The 15,480-nt window shown below is 44.9% G+C and overlaps 1 protein-coding gene across 1 annotated transcript in view; it reads left to right on the forward strand.

The window, feature by feature from the left end:
* The first annotated feature begins 11,105 nt into the window (after positions 1-11,105).
* The window catches only part of LOC105538658 (putative zinc finger protein 487), a 5,899-nt gene continuing 1,524 nt past the window's right edge, over positions 11,106-15,480 (forward strand). The window contains exons 1-2 of the mRNA XM_011978563.1: positions 11,106-11,139; positions 11,398-11,493. Coding sequence (XP_011833953.1) covers positions 11,106-11,139; positions 11,398-11,493 — 130 coding nt within the window. The remainder of the gene's footprint in view (positions 11,140-11,397; positions 11,494-15,480) is intronic.

Genomic DNA, 15,480 nt, shown 5'->3' on the forward strand with positions numbered 1-15,480 from the left:
ACACTATTTATTTATTTATTTATTTATTTATTTATTTATTTATTTATTTATTTTTGAGACAGAGTCTCCCTCTGTCACCAGGCTGGAGTGCAGTGGCTTGATCTCAGCTCACTGCAACCTTGGCCTCCTGGGTTCAAGCGATTCTCGTGCCTCAGCCTCCTGAGTAGCTGGGACTACAGTTGTGTACAGTTGGCATCAAGTGATCTTCCCACCTTGGTCCCCCAGAGCCCTGGGACTGTAGGCATGAGCCACAGTCTCACAACTATTTTTCTTTTTTAGCATGTGCTCATGTTGTGTGTCTGGGTCACATTTTGGTAATTCTGGCACTATTTCAGACGTTTTTATTATTATCTATTATGGTGATCTGTGATCCGTGATTTCTGTTGTTATTGTAATTGTTTTGAGATACCCTAAACTGTATATAAGTCAGTTAAAATTAACAAATGTTGCCTGTATTCTGACTGCTTCACTGACTGGCTGTTCCCCTTTCTTTCTCCCTTTCCTCTTGCCTCCCTATTCCTTGATACACAACAATATTGAAATTAGGGTAGTTAACTACCCTACAGTGGCCTCTCAGCGTTCAAGTGAGAGGAAGAGTTATACATCTCCCACTTTAATTCAGAAGCTAGAAATAATTAAGCTTGATGAGGAAGGCATATATCAAATGCCAAGACAGGCCCAAATTAGGCCTCTTGTGCCAAACAGCCCAAATGTAAATGCAAAGGAAAACTTTTTTTTCTTTTCTTTTCTTTTTTGTTTTGAGACAGAGTCTCACCGTGTCACCCAGGCTGGAGTGCAGTGGCACGATCTCAGCTCACTGAAACCTCTGCCTCCTGGTTCAAGTGATTCTTCTGTCTCAGCCTCGTGGGTAGCTGGGATTACAGGTGCGTGCTACCACGCACGGCTAATTTTTTGTATTTTTAGTAGAGACTGGGTTTCATCATGTTGGCCAGGCTGGTCTTGAACTCCTGATCTCAGGTGATCTACCCGTCCTGGCCTCCCAAAGTACTAGGATTACAGGCATGAGCCATTGTGCCTGGCTGGCATATTGTTTATAGCATAGTTTGCTGAATTTTTTTTTCTTTTCTTTTTTTTTTTTTTTTCTGAGATGGAGTCTTGCTTTGTCGCCCAGGCTGGAGTACAGTGGCGTGATCTCAGCTCACTGCAACCTCTGCCTCCCTGGTTCAAGTGATTCTCCTGCCTCAGCCTCCTGAGTAGCTGGGATTACAGGTGTACACCACCACCCCCAGCTAATTTTTGTATTATTAGTAGAGATGGGGTTTCACCATGTTTGTCAGGCTGGTCTCCAACTCCTGACCTCGTGATCCACCCACTTCGGCCTCCCATAGTGCTGGGATTACAGGCATGAGCCACCATGCCCAGCTGGTTTACTGATTATTTTAAACAAATTATTGAGTCCTAATGTTCTGAAAAAAATATTTCTTCAAAATGTTACTGCTCATCAACAACTAGTCACACAAGAGCTATGAGGTATGAAATTAATGTTGTTTTCATACTTACTAGCACGCATACATTCTACAGCCCATGGATCGAAGAGTAATTTATTTTTTTTTTTTTGAGACAGAGTTTCGCTCTTGTTGTCCAGGCTGGATTGCAATGGCATGATCTCGGCTCACTGCAACCCCTGCCTCCTAGGTTCCGCAATTCTCCTGTCTCAGCCTCCTGAGTAGCTGAGATTACAGGTGCCTGCCGGCTAATTGTTTTGTATTTTTTTCAGTAGAGATGGTTTCACCATGTTGGCCAGGCTGGTCTTGAACTCCTGTCCTCAAGTGATCTGCCCACCTCGGCCTCCCAAAGTGCTAGGATTATAAGCGTGAGCCACTGCGCCTGGCCAAGGAGTAATTTTGACTTTCAAGTTTTATTTTTTATTTTTCTTTTTTTGAGATGGAGTGTTGCCCAGGCTGGAGTACAGTGGCATGATCTCAGCTCACTGCAACCTCCGCCTCCCAGGTTCAAGTGATTCTTCTGCCTCTGCCTCTTGAGTAGCTGGGACTACAGGCACACGCCACCACTCCCGGCTAATTTTTGTATTTTTAATACAGACAGGGTTTCACCATGTTGACCAGGCTGGTCTCAAACTCCTGATCTCGTGATCCACCCACCTTGGCCTCCCAAAGTGCTGTTATTGCAGGCGTGAGCCACTGCGCCTGACCTTCAACTTTTATTATTTAAGAAATAAATTTGTGGCCAGGCGTGGTGGCTCATGTCTGTAATCCCAGCACTTTGGGAGGCCAAGGTGGGTGGATCACCTCAGGTCAGGAGTTCGAGACCAGCTTGGCAAACATTGTGAAACCCTGTTTCTACTAAAAATACAAAAATTAGCTGGGCATGGTGGTGCATACCTGTAATCTCAGCTACTTGGGAGGCTGGGGCAGGAGAATCACTTGAACCTGGGAGGCAGAGGTTGCAGTGAGCCGAGATTGTGCCACTGTACACCAGCGTGGGCAACAGAGTGAGACTGTATCTCAGAAAAAAAAAAAAGGAAATTTGTAAGGCTATAGCCGCCATGGGTAGTGATTCCTCTGATGGATCTGGGCAAAGTAAATTGAATACCTTCTGGAATGGATTCACTGCTCAAGATGCCACTAAGACCATTCATGATTCATGGGAGTAGGTCCAAATAACAACATTAATAGGAATTTGGAAGAACTTGAATCCAACCCTTATGGATGACTTTGAGGGATTCAAGTCTTCAGTGGAGGAAGTCACTGCAGATGTGGAAATAGCAAGAGAAGTAGAATTAGAAGTGGAGCCTGAAGATGTGACTGAATTGCTGCAATCTTATGGTAGAACTTGAACAGATGAGGAGTTGCTTCTTATGCATGAGAGAAGAAAATTGTTTCTTGTGATTGGATCTATTCCTGGTGAAGATGCTGTGAACATTGTTAAAATGACAACAAAGAATTTAGACTTAAATAAACTTAGTTAATAAGGCAGCAGCAGGGTTTGAGAGGATTGAATCCAATTTTGAAAGATGTTCTATGGGTAAAATTAAACAGCATTTTGTGCTATAGAGGAATCTTTCATGAAAGGAAGAGTCGGCCGAGTGCAGTGGCTCATGTCTGTAACCCCAGCACTTTTGGAGGCTGAGGCAGGTGGATCACCTGAGGTTGGGAGTTTGAGACCAGCCTGACCAGTATGGAGAAACCCCATCTCTACTAAAAATACAAAATTAGTCGGGCGTGGTGGCACATGCCTGTAATCCCAACTACTCGGGAGGCTGAGGCAGGATAATTGCTTGAACCTGGGAGGCGGAGGTTGCAGTGAGCCGAGATTGTGCCATTGCACTCCAGCCTGGGCAACAAGAGTGAAACTCTGTCTCAAAAAAAAAAAAAAAAAAAAAAGAGTCAATCAGTGTGGCATACTTGTCATTTTATTTTATTTTGCACAGCCATCCCAGCCATCAGCAAACCACCACTCTGATGAGTCAGCAGTCATCAACATTGAGGCAAGACCATCTACCAGCAAAAAGATTATGATTCACTGTAGGCTCACATGATTGTTAGCATTTATTTTATTTTACTTTATATTTTGAGACATAGTTTGGCTCTTTCACCCAGGCTAGAGTGCAGTGGTGTGACCTTGGCTCACTGTGACCTCTGTCTCCTGGGTTCAAGTGATTTTCCTGCCTCAGCCTTCCGAGCACCTGGGATTACAGGAGTACACCACCATGCCCACCTAATTTTTGTATTTTTTGGTAGAGACAGGGTTTCACCATTTTGGCCAGGCTGGTCTCAAACCCTTGGCCTCAAGTGATCTGCCCACTTTGGCCTCCCAAAGTGCATGAGCCACTGCATACAGACATATTCTAATTTTAAAATACTCCATGGCCTAAAAATGCAGGCCAGGTACACTGGTTCATGCCTGTAATCCTAGCACTTTGGAAGGCTGAAGTGGGAGGATCATTTGAACCAAGGAGTCAAAGATCAGCCTGGGCAACATAAGAGACCCCATCTCTATTTTTAAAAATAAATAAATAAATGTTGGCCAGGCGCAGTGGCTCACGCCTATAATCCCAGCACTTTAGGAGGCCAAGGCTGGTGGATCACCTGAGGTCAGGAATTCGAGACCAGCCTGGCCGACATGGTGAAAGCCCGTCTCTACAAAAATACAATAATTTTTTGTATATTTTTGTATATTTTTGTATATTTGGAAGACTCTGTCTTCCAAAAGAAAAAAAAAAAATTAGGACATGTACATTGGTTTCCTAGACATAATGCTATTGCACACTTAATAGACTATAGTATAGTGAAAACATAACGTTCACATGCATGGGAAACCAACATACTCATGTGACTCAAGTGACATTTGCTTTATTGCAGTGGTCTGGAACGGAATGCACATTGTCTTTTAGGTATGCCTGTGTTTTTCCCTTCTGGTTGATTTTCTTCACTTGGCTTACAGGACACCACACCCTTTTAACTTCCCCTTTTAATTTTGTTTTGGTTGGGGGAACAGTGTTTTACTCTGTTGCCCAGGCTGGCGTGCAGTGGTGCCATCACAGCTCACTTTAGCCTTGAGCTCCCTGGGCTTCGGTGATACTCCCACCTTAGCCTCCTGAGTAGCTGGGACTACAGGTGCATGCCACCACGCCCAGCTAATTTTTCTATTTATTTATTAAGAGACAGAGTTTCGCTCTTGTTGCCTAGGCTGGAGTGCAATGGTGTGATCTTGGCTCACTGCAATCTCCACCTCCCGGGTTCAAGCGATTCTCCTGCCTTAGCCTCCCGAGTAGCTGGGATTACAGGCATGCGCCACCACACCTATCTAATTTTTTTGTATTTTTAGCAGAGATGTAGTTTCTCCATGTTGGTCAGGCTGGTCTTGAACTCTCGATCTCAGGTGATCCACCCACCTCGGCCTTCCAAAGTGTTGGGATTACAGGCGTAAGCAAGCACGCTGGGGCAATTTTTCTATTTATTGTAGAGATGGGATTTGCCATGTTGCCCAGGCTGGTGTGGAAGTCCTGGGCTCAAGCACTTTTCCTAACTTGACCTCCCAAAGTGTTGGGATTATAGGTGACAGCCACTGTACTTTGCCTTAACTTTTTCCTTTCTTTTTTGAACAGCGTCTCACTGTCACACAGGCTAGAGTACAGTGGCACGATCATAGCTCATTGCAGCCCCGACATCCCGGGCTCAGGTGTAGGTGTTCAAGTGATCCTCCCACCTCAGCCTCTCAAGTAGTTGGGACTACAGGCATGCACCACCACACTAATTTTGGTATTTTTTTGTAGAGACAGGGTTACACCATGTTGCCAGACTTAACTTTTAACTTTCCTTCTCTCATCGTTTGCTGGTTCCTCCTTTTCTTCCTGCCACTGAATGTTTATGTGTAGTCCTTGGTCATTGCGATGCAGGATTTTTCTTGGCCCCTTTGTTGGACTCGTGACAGGGCTGTCCCATTTAGTCGGCCCACTGCGCTCAACCCCTTGCAGGATGGAGCACGTGAGTGAGTGCAGGATCTGGCTGGCTGCTCTGGGCACTGGCAGGAACAAGCTCCGTGTCCAGAATGGCTAGCCAGATCCCGCACTTGCTCGCACACATGGATGGCGGTGCCAAGGTGAGGGTGCCCACAACCCCAGAACCCTAGAGGAAGTATTACAGTGCTCTCTTAGTTTTGCTGTCTGCAGACAGCTGTGTGTTAGCAGCTCAGTTGGCCCCTTGCCTCGTTGCATGGGGTGGCTGCCCTCCTCTGGTGAGGACAAAGGACCAGTGTGACAGTCTTTCTACGTACCCGCACTCGGTGGATCCTGAGCTCTCATCTGGTGTCCAAGAAGAATGAGGTCACACAGGCAAATTGAAGGATAGTGAAGGCAGATAATTTTATTGAGCAAAGAAAATGGCTCTCAGTAGAGAGGGGAACTGGAAAGGGAACGGGAAGGGTAGGTTGCCTTCCCTGAGGTCAGGTTGCCCTTTGCCTGAAGTCAAGCCATCGCTCTGAAGTCAAGCTGTCTCTCTGAAGTCAGATCGTCTCTCTCTGAAGTCAAGCTGTCTCCCCCTCTACTGACTGAGTCGGGGGTCTTTCTTTATGGGACTCAGAATGGAGAGTGTGGGCTCATTGGTTTGTGAGTATGCAAAAAACGTTAAAGTGAAGACACCACTCAATGGTGGGCATGCCAGTGTAGAAAACCAGTTAGGAGAGGTCGGGCGCAGTGGCTCGCGCCTGTAGTCCCAGCACTTTGGGAGGCCGAGGTGGGCGGATCACGAGATCTCCTGATCTGGCTAACACGGTGAAACCCCGTCTCTACTAAAAATATAAAAAATTATCCGGGCGTGGTGGCAGGCGCCTGTAGTCCCAGCTACTCGGGAGGCTGAGACAGGAGAATGGTGTGAACCCGAGAGGTGGAGCTTGCAGTGAGCCGAGATCGCGCCACTGCACTCCAGCCTGGGTGACAGCGAGACTCCGTCTCAAAAAAAAAAAAAAAAAAAAAACCCCAATTAGGAAAGGGTAGCTATATATAAAATAGATGAAAAGCGGGGATTAGAGGAAAGCATGCCAAAGAGGAAGACAAGTTCTCAGTCTGGTCTGAGGATTTAACTTATATCTTGGCTTTCAGGCTTTAAACTGTCTTTGGCTTGGAGGTTGCACTGGGGACCTGCCCCTATTTACCTTGGCATTTGGCTGCCTCCTTTTGTTATCACTTGTACTTTGTCTGGCCGAGGCCTCTCCCTTGGCAGTGTCTTGTCAGCAGTACTCTCTGGGGCCTGATCCCTCCTGGTAATCTCTCCAGCTCAGATTTCTTCTTACACTTTGGATGCATATATTAACTGTCCACTCCACATCTCTGCTTGAGTATTTTATAGACCCAAGCTCAACATGATTAAAACTGGCCTCTTGGATTTTCTCTCCCAAACCCACAACCTCTGGGGCATTCCTTCGCCTTCTTGTTTGATAGCAGACCCCTTGGAATTATTTTTGACCTGTTTTTTTCTTGTCTTACACATCTTATTTGTCAGAAAAACCTCTGGGGCATACATCCGGAATATATCCACAGAGTCTGACCTTTTGCAATCCTCTCCATGACATCTTTTGCCTGGATTACAGCAACCGTTGCAGAGCAGTCTTGTTGCTGCTCAGACCTTGGCCCCTGGCTTAGCATTTAGAGTGCCTGTGTAGGATGAGTCAGGTTGCTAAACAGCAATCCTCTGCCCAACATCTACGTTTTTTACTGAGTAAAAGCCAAAATTCCACCAGTCGGTTATGTGGTCCGTTACATCTCTGACTTCACTTCCTTCTCAGCCTCTTGATCACTATGCTCCAGCTCCACTTACCTTCTTGCTGGATGTACTAGTCATAACACCACCTTTGTCTTTGTACCAAATGTGTCCTTTTCCTGGAGTATGTTTCCTAGGGAGCCTTCCAACTTATTCTGTTATAATTTATAAAGGATTTATAATTTATAATCATTTATAATTAAATATTAAATATGTCAACCATATTTAATAAGTTGATCATTGGCTGGGTAGGTGCAGTGGCTCATGCCTGTAATCCTAGCACTTTGGGAGGCTGAGGCGGGAGGATCACTTGAGTCTGGGAGGTAGAGGTTGCAGTGAGCCATGTTTGTGCCACTGCACTCCAGTCTGTATAACAAAGCGAGACTCTGTCTCAAAAAAAAAAAAAAAAGTTGATCATCCTTTGGGACTTGACCATATATTAGGACACTTTTTTTTTTTTTTTTTTTTTTTTGAGACAGAGTTTCCTTGTTGTTCCCCCAGACTGGAGTGCAATGGCATGATCTTGGCTCACTGAAACCTCTGCCTCCCTGGTTCAAGCAATTCTCCTGCCTCAGCCTCCCGAGTAGCCGTGCCTGGCTAATTTTTTTCTATTATTACTAGATACAGGGTTTTACCATGTTGGCCAGGCTGGTCTGGAACTCCTGACCTCAGGTGATCTGCCTGTTTCGGCCTCCCAAAGTGCTGGGACTAGAGGCATGAGCCACCACGCCCGGCATAGGACACTATTTAACTCTGTTTGGGGACTTTTTCTTTTCACTGGAGTATTTTTCTTTTTATTAGAGGAGTTCATAATAAACAGTAATATCTAGTAAGATAAGCCCATTTATAATTTTTGTTTTTGACATACCTTTTTTTCCTTTTTTTTTGAGATGGAGTCTTGCTCTGTCGCCCAGGCTGGAGTGCAGTGGCGTGATCTCAGCTCACTGCAAGCTCTGTCTCCCAGGTTCACACCATTCTCCTGCCTCAGCCTCCCAAGTAGCTGGGACTACAGGTGCCAGCCAGCATGTGGAGCTAGTTTTTTGTATTTTCAGTGGAAACGGGGTTTCACTGTGTTAGCCAGGATGGTCTCGATCTGCAGACCTCATGATCTGCCCACCTCAGCCTCCCAAAGTGCTGGGATTACAGGCATGAGCCATCACAGCTGCCCCCCCACTCCCCCACCCCCGCCCCCTTTTTTTTTGAGATGGAGTCTCACTCTGTAGCCCAGGCTGGAGTGCAGTGGCACAATCTCGGCTCACTGCAGCCTCCGCCTCCTGGGTCCTGGTTCAACCAATTCTCCTGCCTCAGCCTCCCAAGTAGCTGGGATTGCAGGCATGCGCCACCATGCCCAGCTAATTTTTGTATTTTTAGTGGACGGAGTTTCACCATATTGGCCAGGCTGGTCTTGAACTCCTGACCTCGTGGTCCGCCCGCCTCAGCCTGCCGAAGTGCTGAGATTACAGGCGTGAGCCACTGTGCCCGGCCCCTTTTTTCCCGTTTAAATAGAAATTCAGTGGATCTCCTTCGCCTTTTTTTTTTTTTTTTTATGAGACGAAGTCTTGCTCTGTCGCCCAGACTGGAGTGTAATGGTGCAATCTCGGCTCACTGCAACCTCTGTCTCCCAGGTTCAAGCGATTCTCCTGCCTCGGCCTCATGAGTAGCTGGGATTACAGGCCACCTTTTTTTTTTTTTCCCCCCAGAACCAAATGTCAGCTTACCTTCTCCACCTTTTATAAAAGCAACTTAAGAACAACAGCCAGGCTGGGCAAGGTGGCTTATACCTGTAATCACAACACTTTGGGAGGCTTAAGGTGGGAGGATCAGTTGAGCCCAGGAGTTTGAAACCAACCTGGGTAACATAGTGAGACCCCATCTCTCCAAAAATTTAAAAATCAGCCCGGTGCAGCGACTTATGCCTGTAATCGCAGTACTTTGGGAGGCTGAGGCCAGCAGATTGCTAGAGCCCAGGAGTTAGAGACTAACCTGGGCAACATGGTGAAACCCTGTCTCTGTGAAAAGACAAAAAAATTAACGGGATGGTGGTATGCATCTGTAGTCCTAGCTACTCAGGAGGCTGAGGTGAGAAGATTGCTTGAGCCCAGGAGGTTGAAGCTGCAGTTAGCTGTGTTCGTGCTGCTGCACTCCAGCCTGGATGACAGAACAAGACCGTGTTTCAAAAAAAAAAAAAAGCAGGGGCTGGGTGCGGTGGCTCAAGCCTGTAATCCTAGCATTTTGGGAGGCTGAGGCGGGTTGAGGTCAGGGGTTTGAGACCACCCTAACCAACATGATGAAACCCCGTCTCTATTAAATACAAAAGTGAACCAGGCCTAGTGGCGCGCCCCTGTAACGCTAGCTACTCAGGAGGCCGAGGCAGGAGAATTGCTTGAACCTGGGAGGTGGAGGTTGCGGTGAACTGAGATAGCGCCATTGCACTACAGCCTGGGTAACCTTCCTGGAGCCCCAGGTACTTGGGAGGCTTAGGCAGGAGTATTGCTTGAGCCCAGGAATTTGAGGCTATAGCATGCTATGATCATGCCTGTGAATGTACTCCAGCATGGGCAAAACAGCAAGACCTGGCCTCTAAAAGGAAAAATGATTTATTACCTATATTTTGAGACAGGAGTCTAGCTCTGTCACCCAGACTGGAGTGCAGTGGCGTGATCTTGGCTCACTGCAACCTCCACCTCCTAGGTTCAAGTGATTCTCCTGTCTCAGCCTCCCTAGTAGCTGGAATTACAGGTGCGCACCACCATGCTTGACTACTTTTTGTATTTTTAGTAGAGACAGGGTTTCACCACGTTGACCAGGCTGGTCTTGAACTTCTGACTTCAAGTGATCTGCCTGCCTTGGCCACCCAAAGTGCTGGGATTACAGGCATGAGCCACCATGCTCAGCCTAGGTTTTTTTTTAAAATCAATTTTCTTTTTTAATCAATTCTGCTAAAAGGCTGCCACCTCACAGATTGACTACCAGGCCACCACACAGGATCTTAGGAGGCCAGGCTCCTCCCCCCTGCACAAGGCTCAAACTTCCCCTGCCTCCACCTCATTCTCCCAGTACGCAGGTGGGTCCTCAGTCTGTTGTAGGCATGTGCAGACAAGACCCTGGGCAGATTCCCTTATCTGCAGAAAAGCATCTGGTGTAAACACTTGTGGGGTTGGTCGGAGATTCTCCGGGGACCCCCCCTTATCTACCTCCTGAATCTATCACTAGCGGGACCTCATATAATTTTTGTATGAATTAAGAAAGTAAGCTGGGCATAGTGGTTCACATCTGTAATCCCAGCACTTTGGGAGGCCAGGGCAGGAGGATAGCTTGAGCCTGGAGTTCAAGACCAGCCTGGGCAACATGGTGAGATCTTGTCTCTACAAATAAAAAATTAGCTGGGTGTGGTGGCGTGTGCCTGTTGTCCCAGCTACTTGGGAGGCTGAGGTGGGAGAATTGCTTGTGCCCCAGTGGTCAAGATTGCAGTGAGTTGTAATCATGCCACAGCACTCCAGCCTGAGTGACAAAGTGAGACCCTGTCTGAAAAAAAAAGGAATCAATATACCAGCAGAGTCCTCATACCAGGATTTCTCATTTTCCTACAATGTATAATATTAATAGTAGGCATCTTATGTAGCATTTTCTCTTCAGCTATCAACAGTGAACATGACAAGGTGTTAGATCTCATACATGTTGTGTGTTCTCCACTTCTGATCACTATAGAATGAAACGTACTGTTCTAGGGATCAGTGTCCTTCAGTGATGTGGCTTTGGGCTTCACCCAGGAAGAGTGGCAGCATCTGGACCCTGCCCAGAGGACCCTGTACAGAGATGTGATGCTGGAGAACTACAACCTCCTCCTCTGTACAGAGACGAGACGTGATGCTGGAGAACTACAGCCTCCTCCTCTCAGTGGGTAAGGATTGTGTAATTTAAAACTCCAAATAACATTTATTTCCTTTTTAGCTGCTGATTGCAGATGGTTTCTTTGTATGATTATGAGTTAAAGCTTGAAACTCAGGAGTTGAAGCTTGATTGATCCCTTTTGGGCACTGTAAAAAATATCTGTGGTGTTTTCCGTAATGAAATGCTCAAGTGGACCTATTTTTGTGCAGACACAGCTTTGTCCTCCACAGGCTATCTGGCCCACGTCCTGTGTCATTTTCATTCACAGGGTATTGTATTACCAAACCAGTGGTGATTTGCAAGTTGGAGCATGGAGAGGTGCTGTGGATATTAGAGGAAGAGTCCCCAAGTCAGAGCCACCTAGGTGAGTTAATAAGTATATAGGAATCTATAATCCCAGGGAGAAATTGGATCCTAGGGAGATAGTTCACATATTGACATCTTTGAAATTTTTCAGGAATACATTTTTAGAGTTACCAGAACTTTGGAAGTGACTAAGAAGAGCTGGCCTGCTTGCCTCAGATGTATATATTATTACACACCAGCAGATAACAGCTAAATGATCTTTGTTTTCTTCCAAAAACTTAATCCTTGCCTCTCTCAGTTTTGTCAAATGAATGTCATTTGACTCTTCCTTCTATATCATTTCAGTTATCTTCTTTTCATCATATATTATGTATTTATTCAATACGTATTAATTTGGCAGCTACGATGTTGGCAGTTCCATCTGTGTTAGAGATATAGCTCTAATACCATGGCTGTGTTCTATTGGTAGAAAAGAATGAGATGTAGTGTGCGCTTTGTGGTAGGGCCTTTTTGAAGTCAGTAGTTTAATAAACACAGATTTGAATCATGTGTCAGTGGAATATTCTGGCCAGATGGTATATCCTGTGTCGTGAACCTTAGGCCAGAGTGTCATGTGTGCAGGACAGCAGTGAGCCGGGCTGGGTGGAAGTCGGGGTAATGGGGAGCATGTGAGAGATGCTGTCAGACAGACTGCTCACTGGGGTGCTATATATTTGGAAGTTGTAGCTAAAACAGAATTTGCTGCTAAATTGGATTATGGGCATAAGAAAAAGCTAATAGCATGATCTCAAAGGTTTTATACTGAGGCACTGGCTGTGTGATGATACCATTAACTGGATGGGAGAAAATGGGGAGAAACAGTTTTGGGAAGAAATAAGAGATAGACACATAAATTTAAACAAACATTCTTTGTATAAAATAGTAATGATGCCCAGTTGGATGTAAAACAATAAAAATAAAATACTGAAAAATAATCCAACATGTGAATCAGTTACCAGTTGATCTGAATTGTGTTCTAAAATCCTTTCTTTTTTTTCTTTTTCTTTTTCTTTCTTTTTTTTTTTTTTTTTTTTTTGAGACAGTGTCTCTCTGTCTCACAGGCTAGAGTGCAGTGTTACACTCTTGACTCAGTGCAACCTCTGCCTCCCAGGCTCAGAGATTCTCATACCTCAGCCTCCCTAGTAGTTGGGACCACAGATGGTGTGTATCACCACACCTGACTAGTTTTGGTATTTTTAGTAGAGATGAGGTTTTGCCATCTTGGCCAAGCTGGTCTCAAACTCCTGGCCTCAAGTGATCTGCCCCCCTTGGCCTCCCAAAGTGCTGGGATTACAGGTATGAGCCACTGCGCCTGGCCTCTAAATTCCTTTCGTTGTTAAGAAGAAATACTGTTGCATTAAATATAAATGGTAACATGTAATGAGTAAATGCTAAAAGAAAGTAATATGTGTAATTTCTAGACTTTTAAAAAGAAGAAAATGGAAAAGAAAAAAAATTAAATGTATTGGATTAGACTAAAAAAAAAAAAGACCAATGAGGCTGGGCTTGGTGACTCAGGCCTGTAATCCCAGAACTTTGGGAGGCCGAGGCGGGTTGGTCACCTGAGGTCAGGAGTTCGAGATCAGCCTGACCAGCATGGCAAAATGCCATCTCTACTGAAAGTACAAAAATTAGCTGGGTGTGGTGGTGGATGCCTGTAATCCCAGCTATTCAGAAAGCTGAGGCAGGAGAAACTTCAACCCGGGAAGCAGACATTGGCGCGAGCAGGGATCGTGCCACTGCACTACAGCCTGGGTGACAAGAGCAAGACTCCATCTCAAAAAAAAAAAAAAAAAAAAAAGAAAGAAAGAGTGGGGAAAGGCCGGTAAAAATTAGAACAACTGGAAACTCTTAAGTGAAAAAGAGAAAACCAATCCAGTTATTTTAGAAGTCATAATACAGTGAAAGGGGCTAAACCATCTTATTAAAAGATGGATATTGTCAAATCAAAAACCAAGTTATATAAGCTCAGTGCGGTGGCTCACTCCTGTAATCCCAGCACTTTGGGAGACCAACCCAAGAGGATTGCTTGAGGTCAAGAGTTTGAGACCAGCCTAGGCAGCATAATGAGGATCCATCTGTACAAAAAATGAAAAATTAGGCCGGGCACGGAGGCTCCTGCCTATAATCCCAGCACTTTGGGAGGCCAAGGTGTGCAGATCACCTGAGGTTGGGAGTTCGAACCAGCCTGACCAACATGGAAAAACCCATCTCTACTAAAAATACAAAATTAGCTGGGCGTGGTGGTGCATGCCTGTAATCCCAGCTACTCGGGAGGCTGAGGCAGGAGAATCACTTGAACCCGGGAGGCAGAGTTTGTGGTGAGCCGAGATTGTGCCATTGCACTCCAGCTTGGGCAACGAGAGTGAAACTCCTTCTCAAAAATAAATAAATAAAAAATTACCCAGACATGGTCGTACACCAGTAGTCTCAGTTTTGGGAGGCTAAAGTGGGAGGATCGCTTGAGCCCAGGAGTTTGAAGCTGCAGTGAGCTATGATCATGCCACTGCATTCCAGTCTGGATGACAGAGTAAGAGCCTGTCTGTAACAACAAAACAAAAATCAAGCTATATGGAGTTTGAGAATCATATATGAAATGTGAACAGGAAACCTTAGAATATAAAAGAAGTATAAATGATATATGGTCCAAATAATAAACAAAATAGAATGTTACCTCTCAGTGGACCCAAATTTAGCTTTTTAGTTTATTTTTGACACAGTCCTTTTTTTTTTTTTTTTTTTTTAAATGAGATGGAGTCTCGCGTTGTCTTCCAGGCTGGAGTGCAGGTTGATCTCTTTTGATCCTATCTCAAAAAAAATTTTTTTTCCTAACTTAGATAAACAAAGAGAAAATTTATATATATATATATTTGTGTGTGTGTGTGTGTATATATGTATCTATATAAACTTGTACTGATGGGGTCTTGCTGTGTTGCCCAGACTGGTCTTGAACTTCTGGACTTAAGCAATTCTTCCACCTCTGCCTCCCAGAATGCTAGTTTAGAGGCTTGATCCACTGTGCCTGGCCTACTTATATTTTTTAATTGAATGAAACTCATTCTGTTTTTGCTGTTATCGTTTGAGTTAATTGGTCCCATTTATAATCTAAGAAGCATGATACTATTTTAGTGATCTATTTTTCTAAAGTTTGAAACATTTTGCTATGTTATTTCCTTAGCAATTATTTCAACATTACTCATCAGTTATGTCCAACTGTGGTAAAATAAACTAAAATAGAAAAGAATAGAATGATGGAATTGCTTATAAGGACAATACAATAGTGAAGATCACTGTCACTATTATATCATCCTTCAGTTTTCTTATTGAGCTGCTTGAAGTATTGCATCACTTGTGACAAAAATATAAAAGAAGCCTGGAGAAACCTTATTTGTAGTTTCTTTCTTTCTTTTTTTTTTTTTTAATTTTGTTTATTCATTTCTTTTTGAGATGGAGTCTTACTCTATTGCCCAGGCTGGAGTGGAGCGGTGCAATCTCGGCTCCTTGCAACCTCTACCTCTCAGGTTCAAGTGCTTCTACTGCCTCAGCCACCCGAGTAGATGGGACTACAGACACCTACTACTGTGTCCTGGCTTTTTTTTTTTGTATTTTTACTAGAGATGGGGTTTGCCATGTTGGCAAGGCTGGTTTTGAACTCCTGACCTCAGGTGATCCTCCTGCCTTGGCCTCCCAAAGTGCTGGGATTACAGGTGTCAACCACTGTACCTGACTCTTCCTTTTCTTTTTGTTTTGTTTCTTTTCTTTCTTTCTTTTCTTTCCTTTCTTTCTTTTTTCCTTCCTCCTTCCCCTCCCCTCCCCTCCCCTCCCCTCCCCTTTCCTTTCCTTTCCTTTCCTTTCCTTGACACTGAGTCTTGCTCTGTCACCCAGGCTGGAATGCAGTGGCATGATCTCAGCTCACTGCAACCTCTGCCTCCTGGGTTCAAGCAATTCTCCTGCCTCAGCCTCCTGAGTAGCTGGGATTACAGGTGCGCACCACCACACCTGGCTA

The sequence above is a fragment of the Mandrillus leucophaeus genome, unplaced genomic scaffold (genome assembly GCF_000951045.1).
Source record: "Mandrillus leucophaeus isolate KB7577 unplaced genomic scaffold, Mleu.le_1.0 Scaffold197, whole genome shotgun sequence".
NCBI lineage: Eukaryota > Metazoa > Chordata > Mammalia > Primates > Cercopithecidae > Mandrillus > Mandrillus leucophaeus.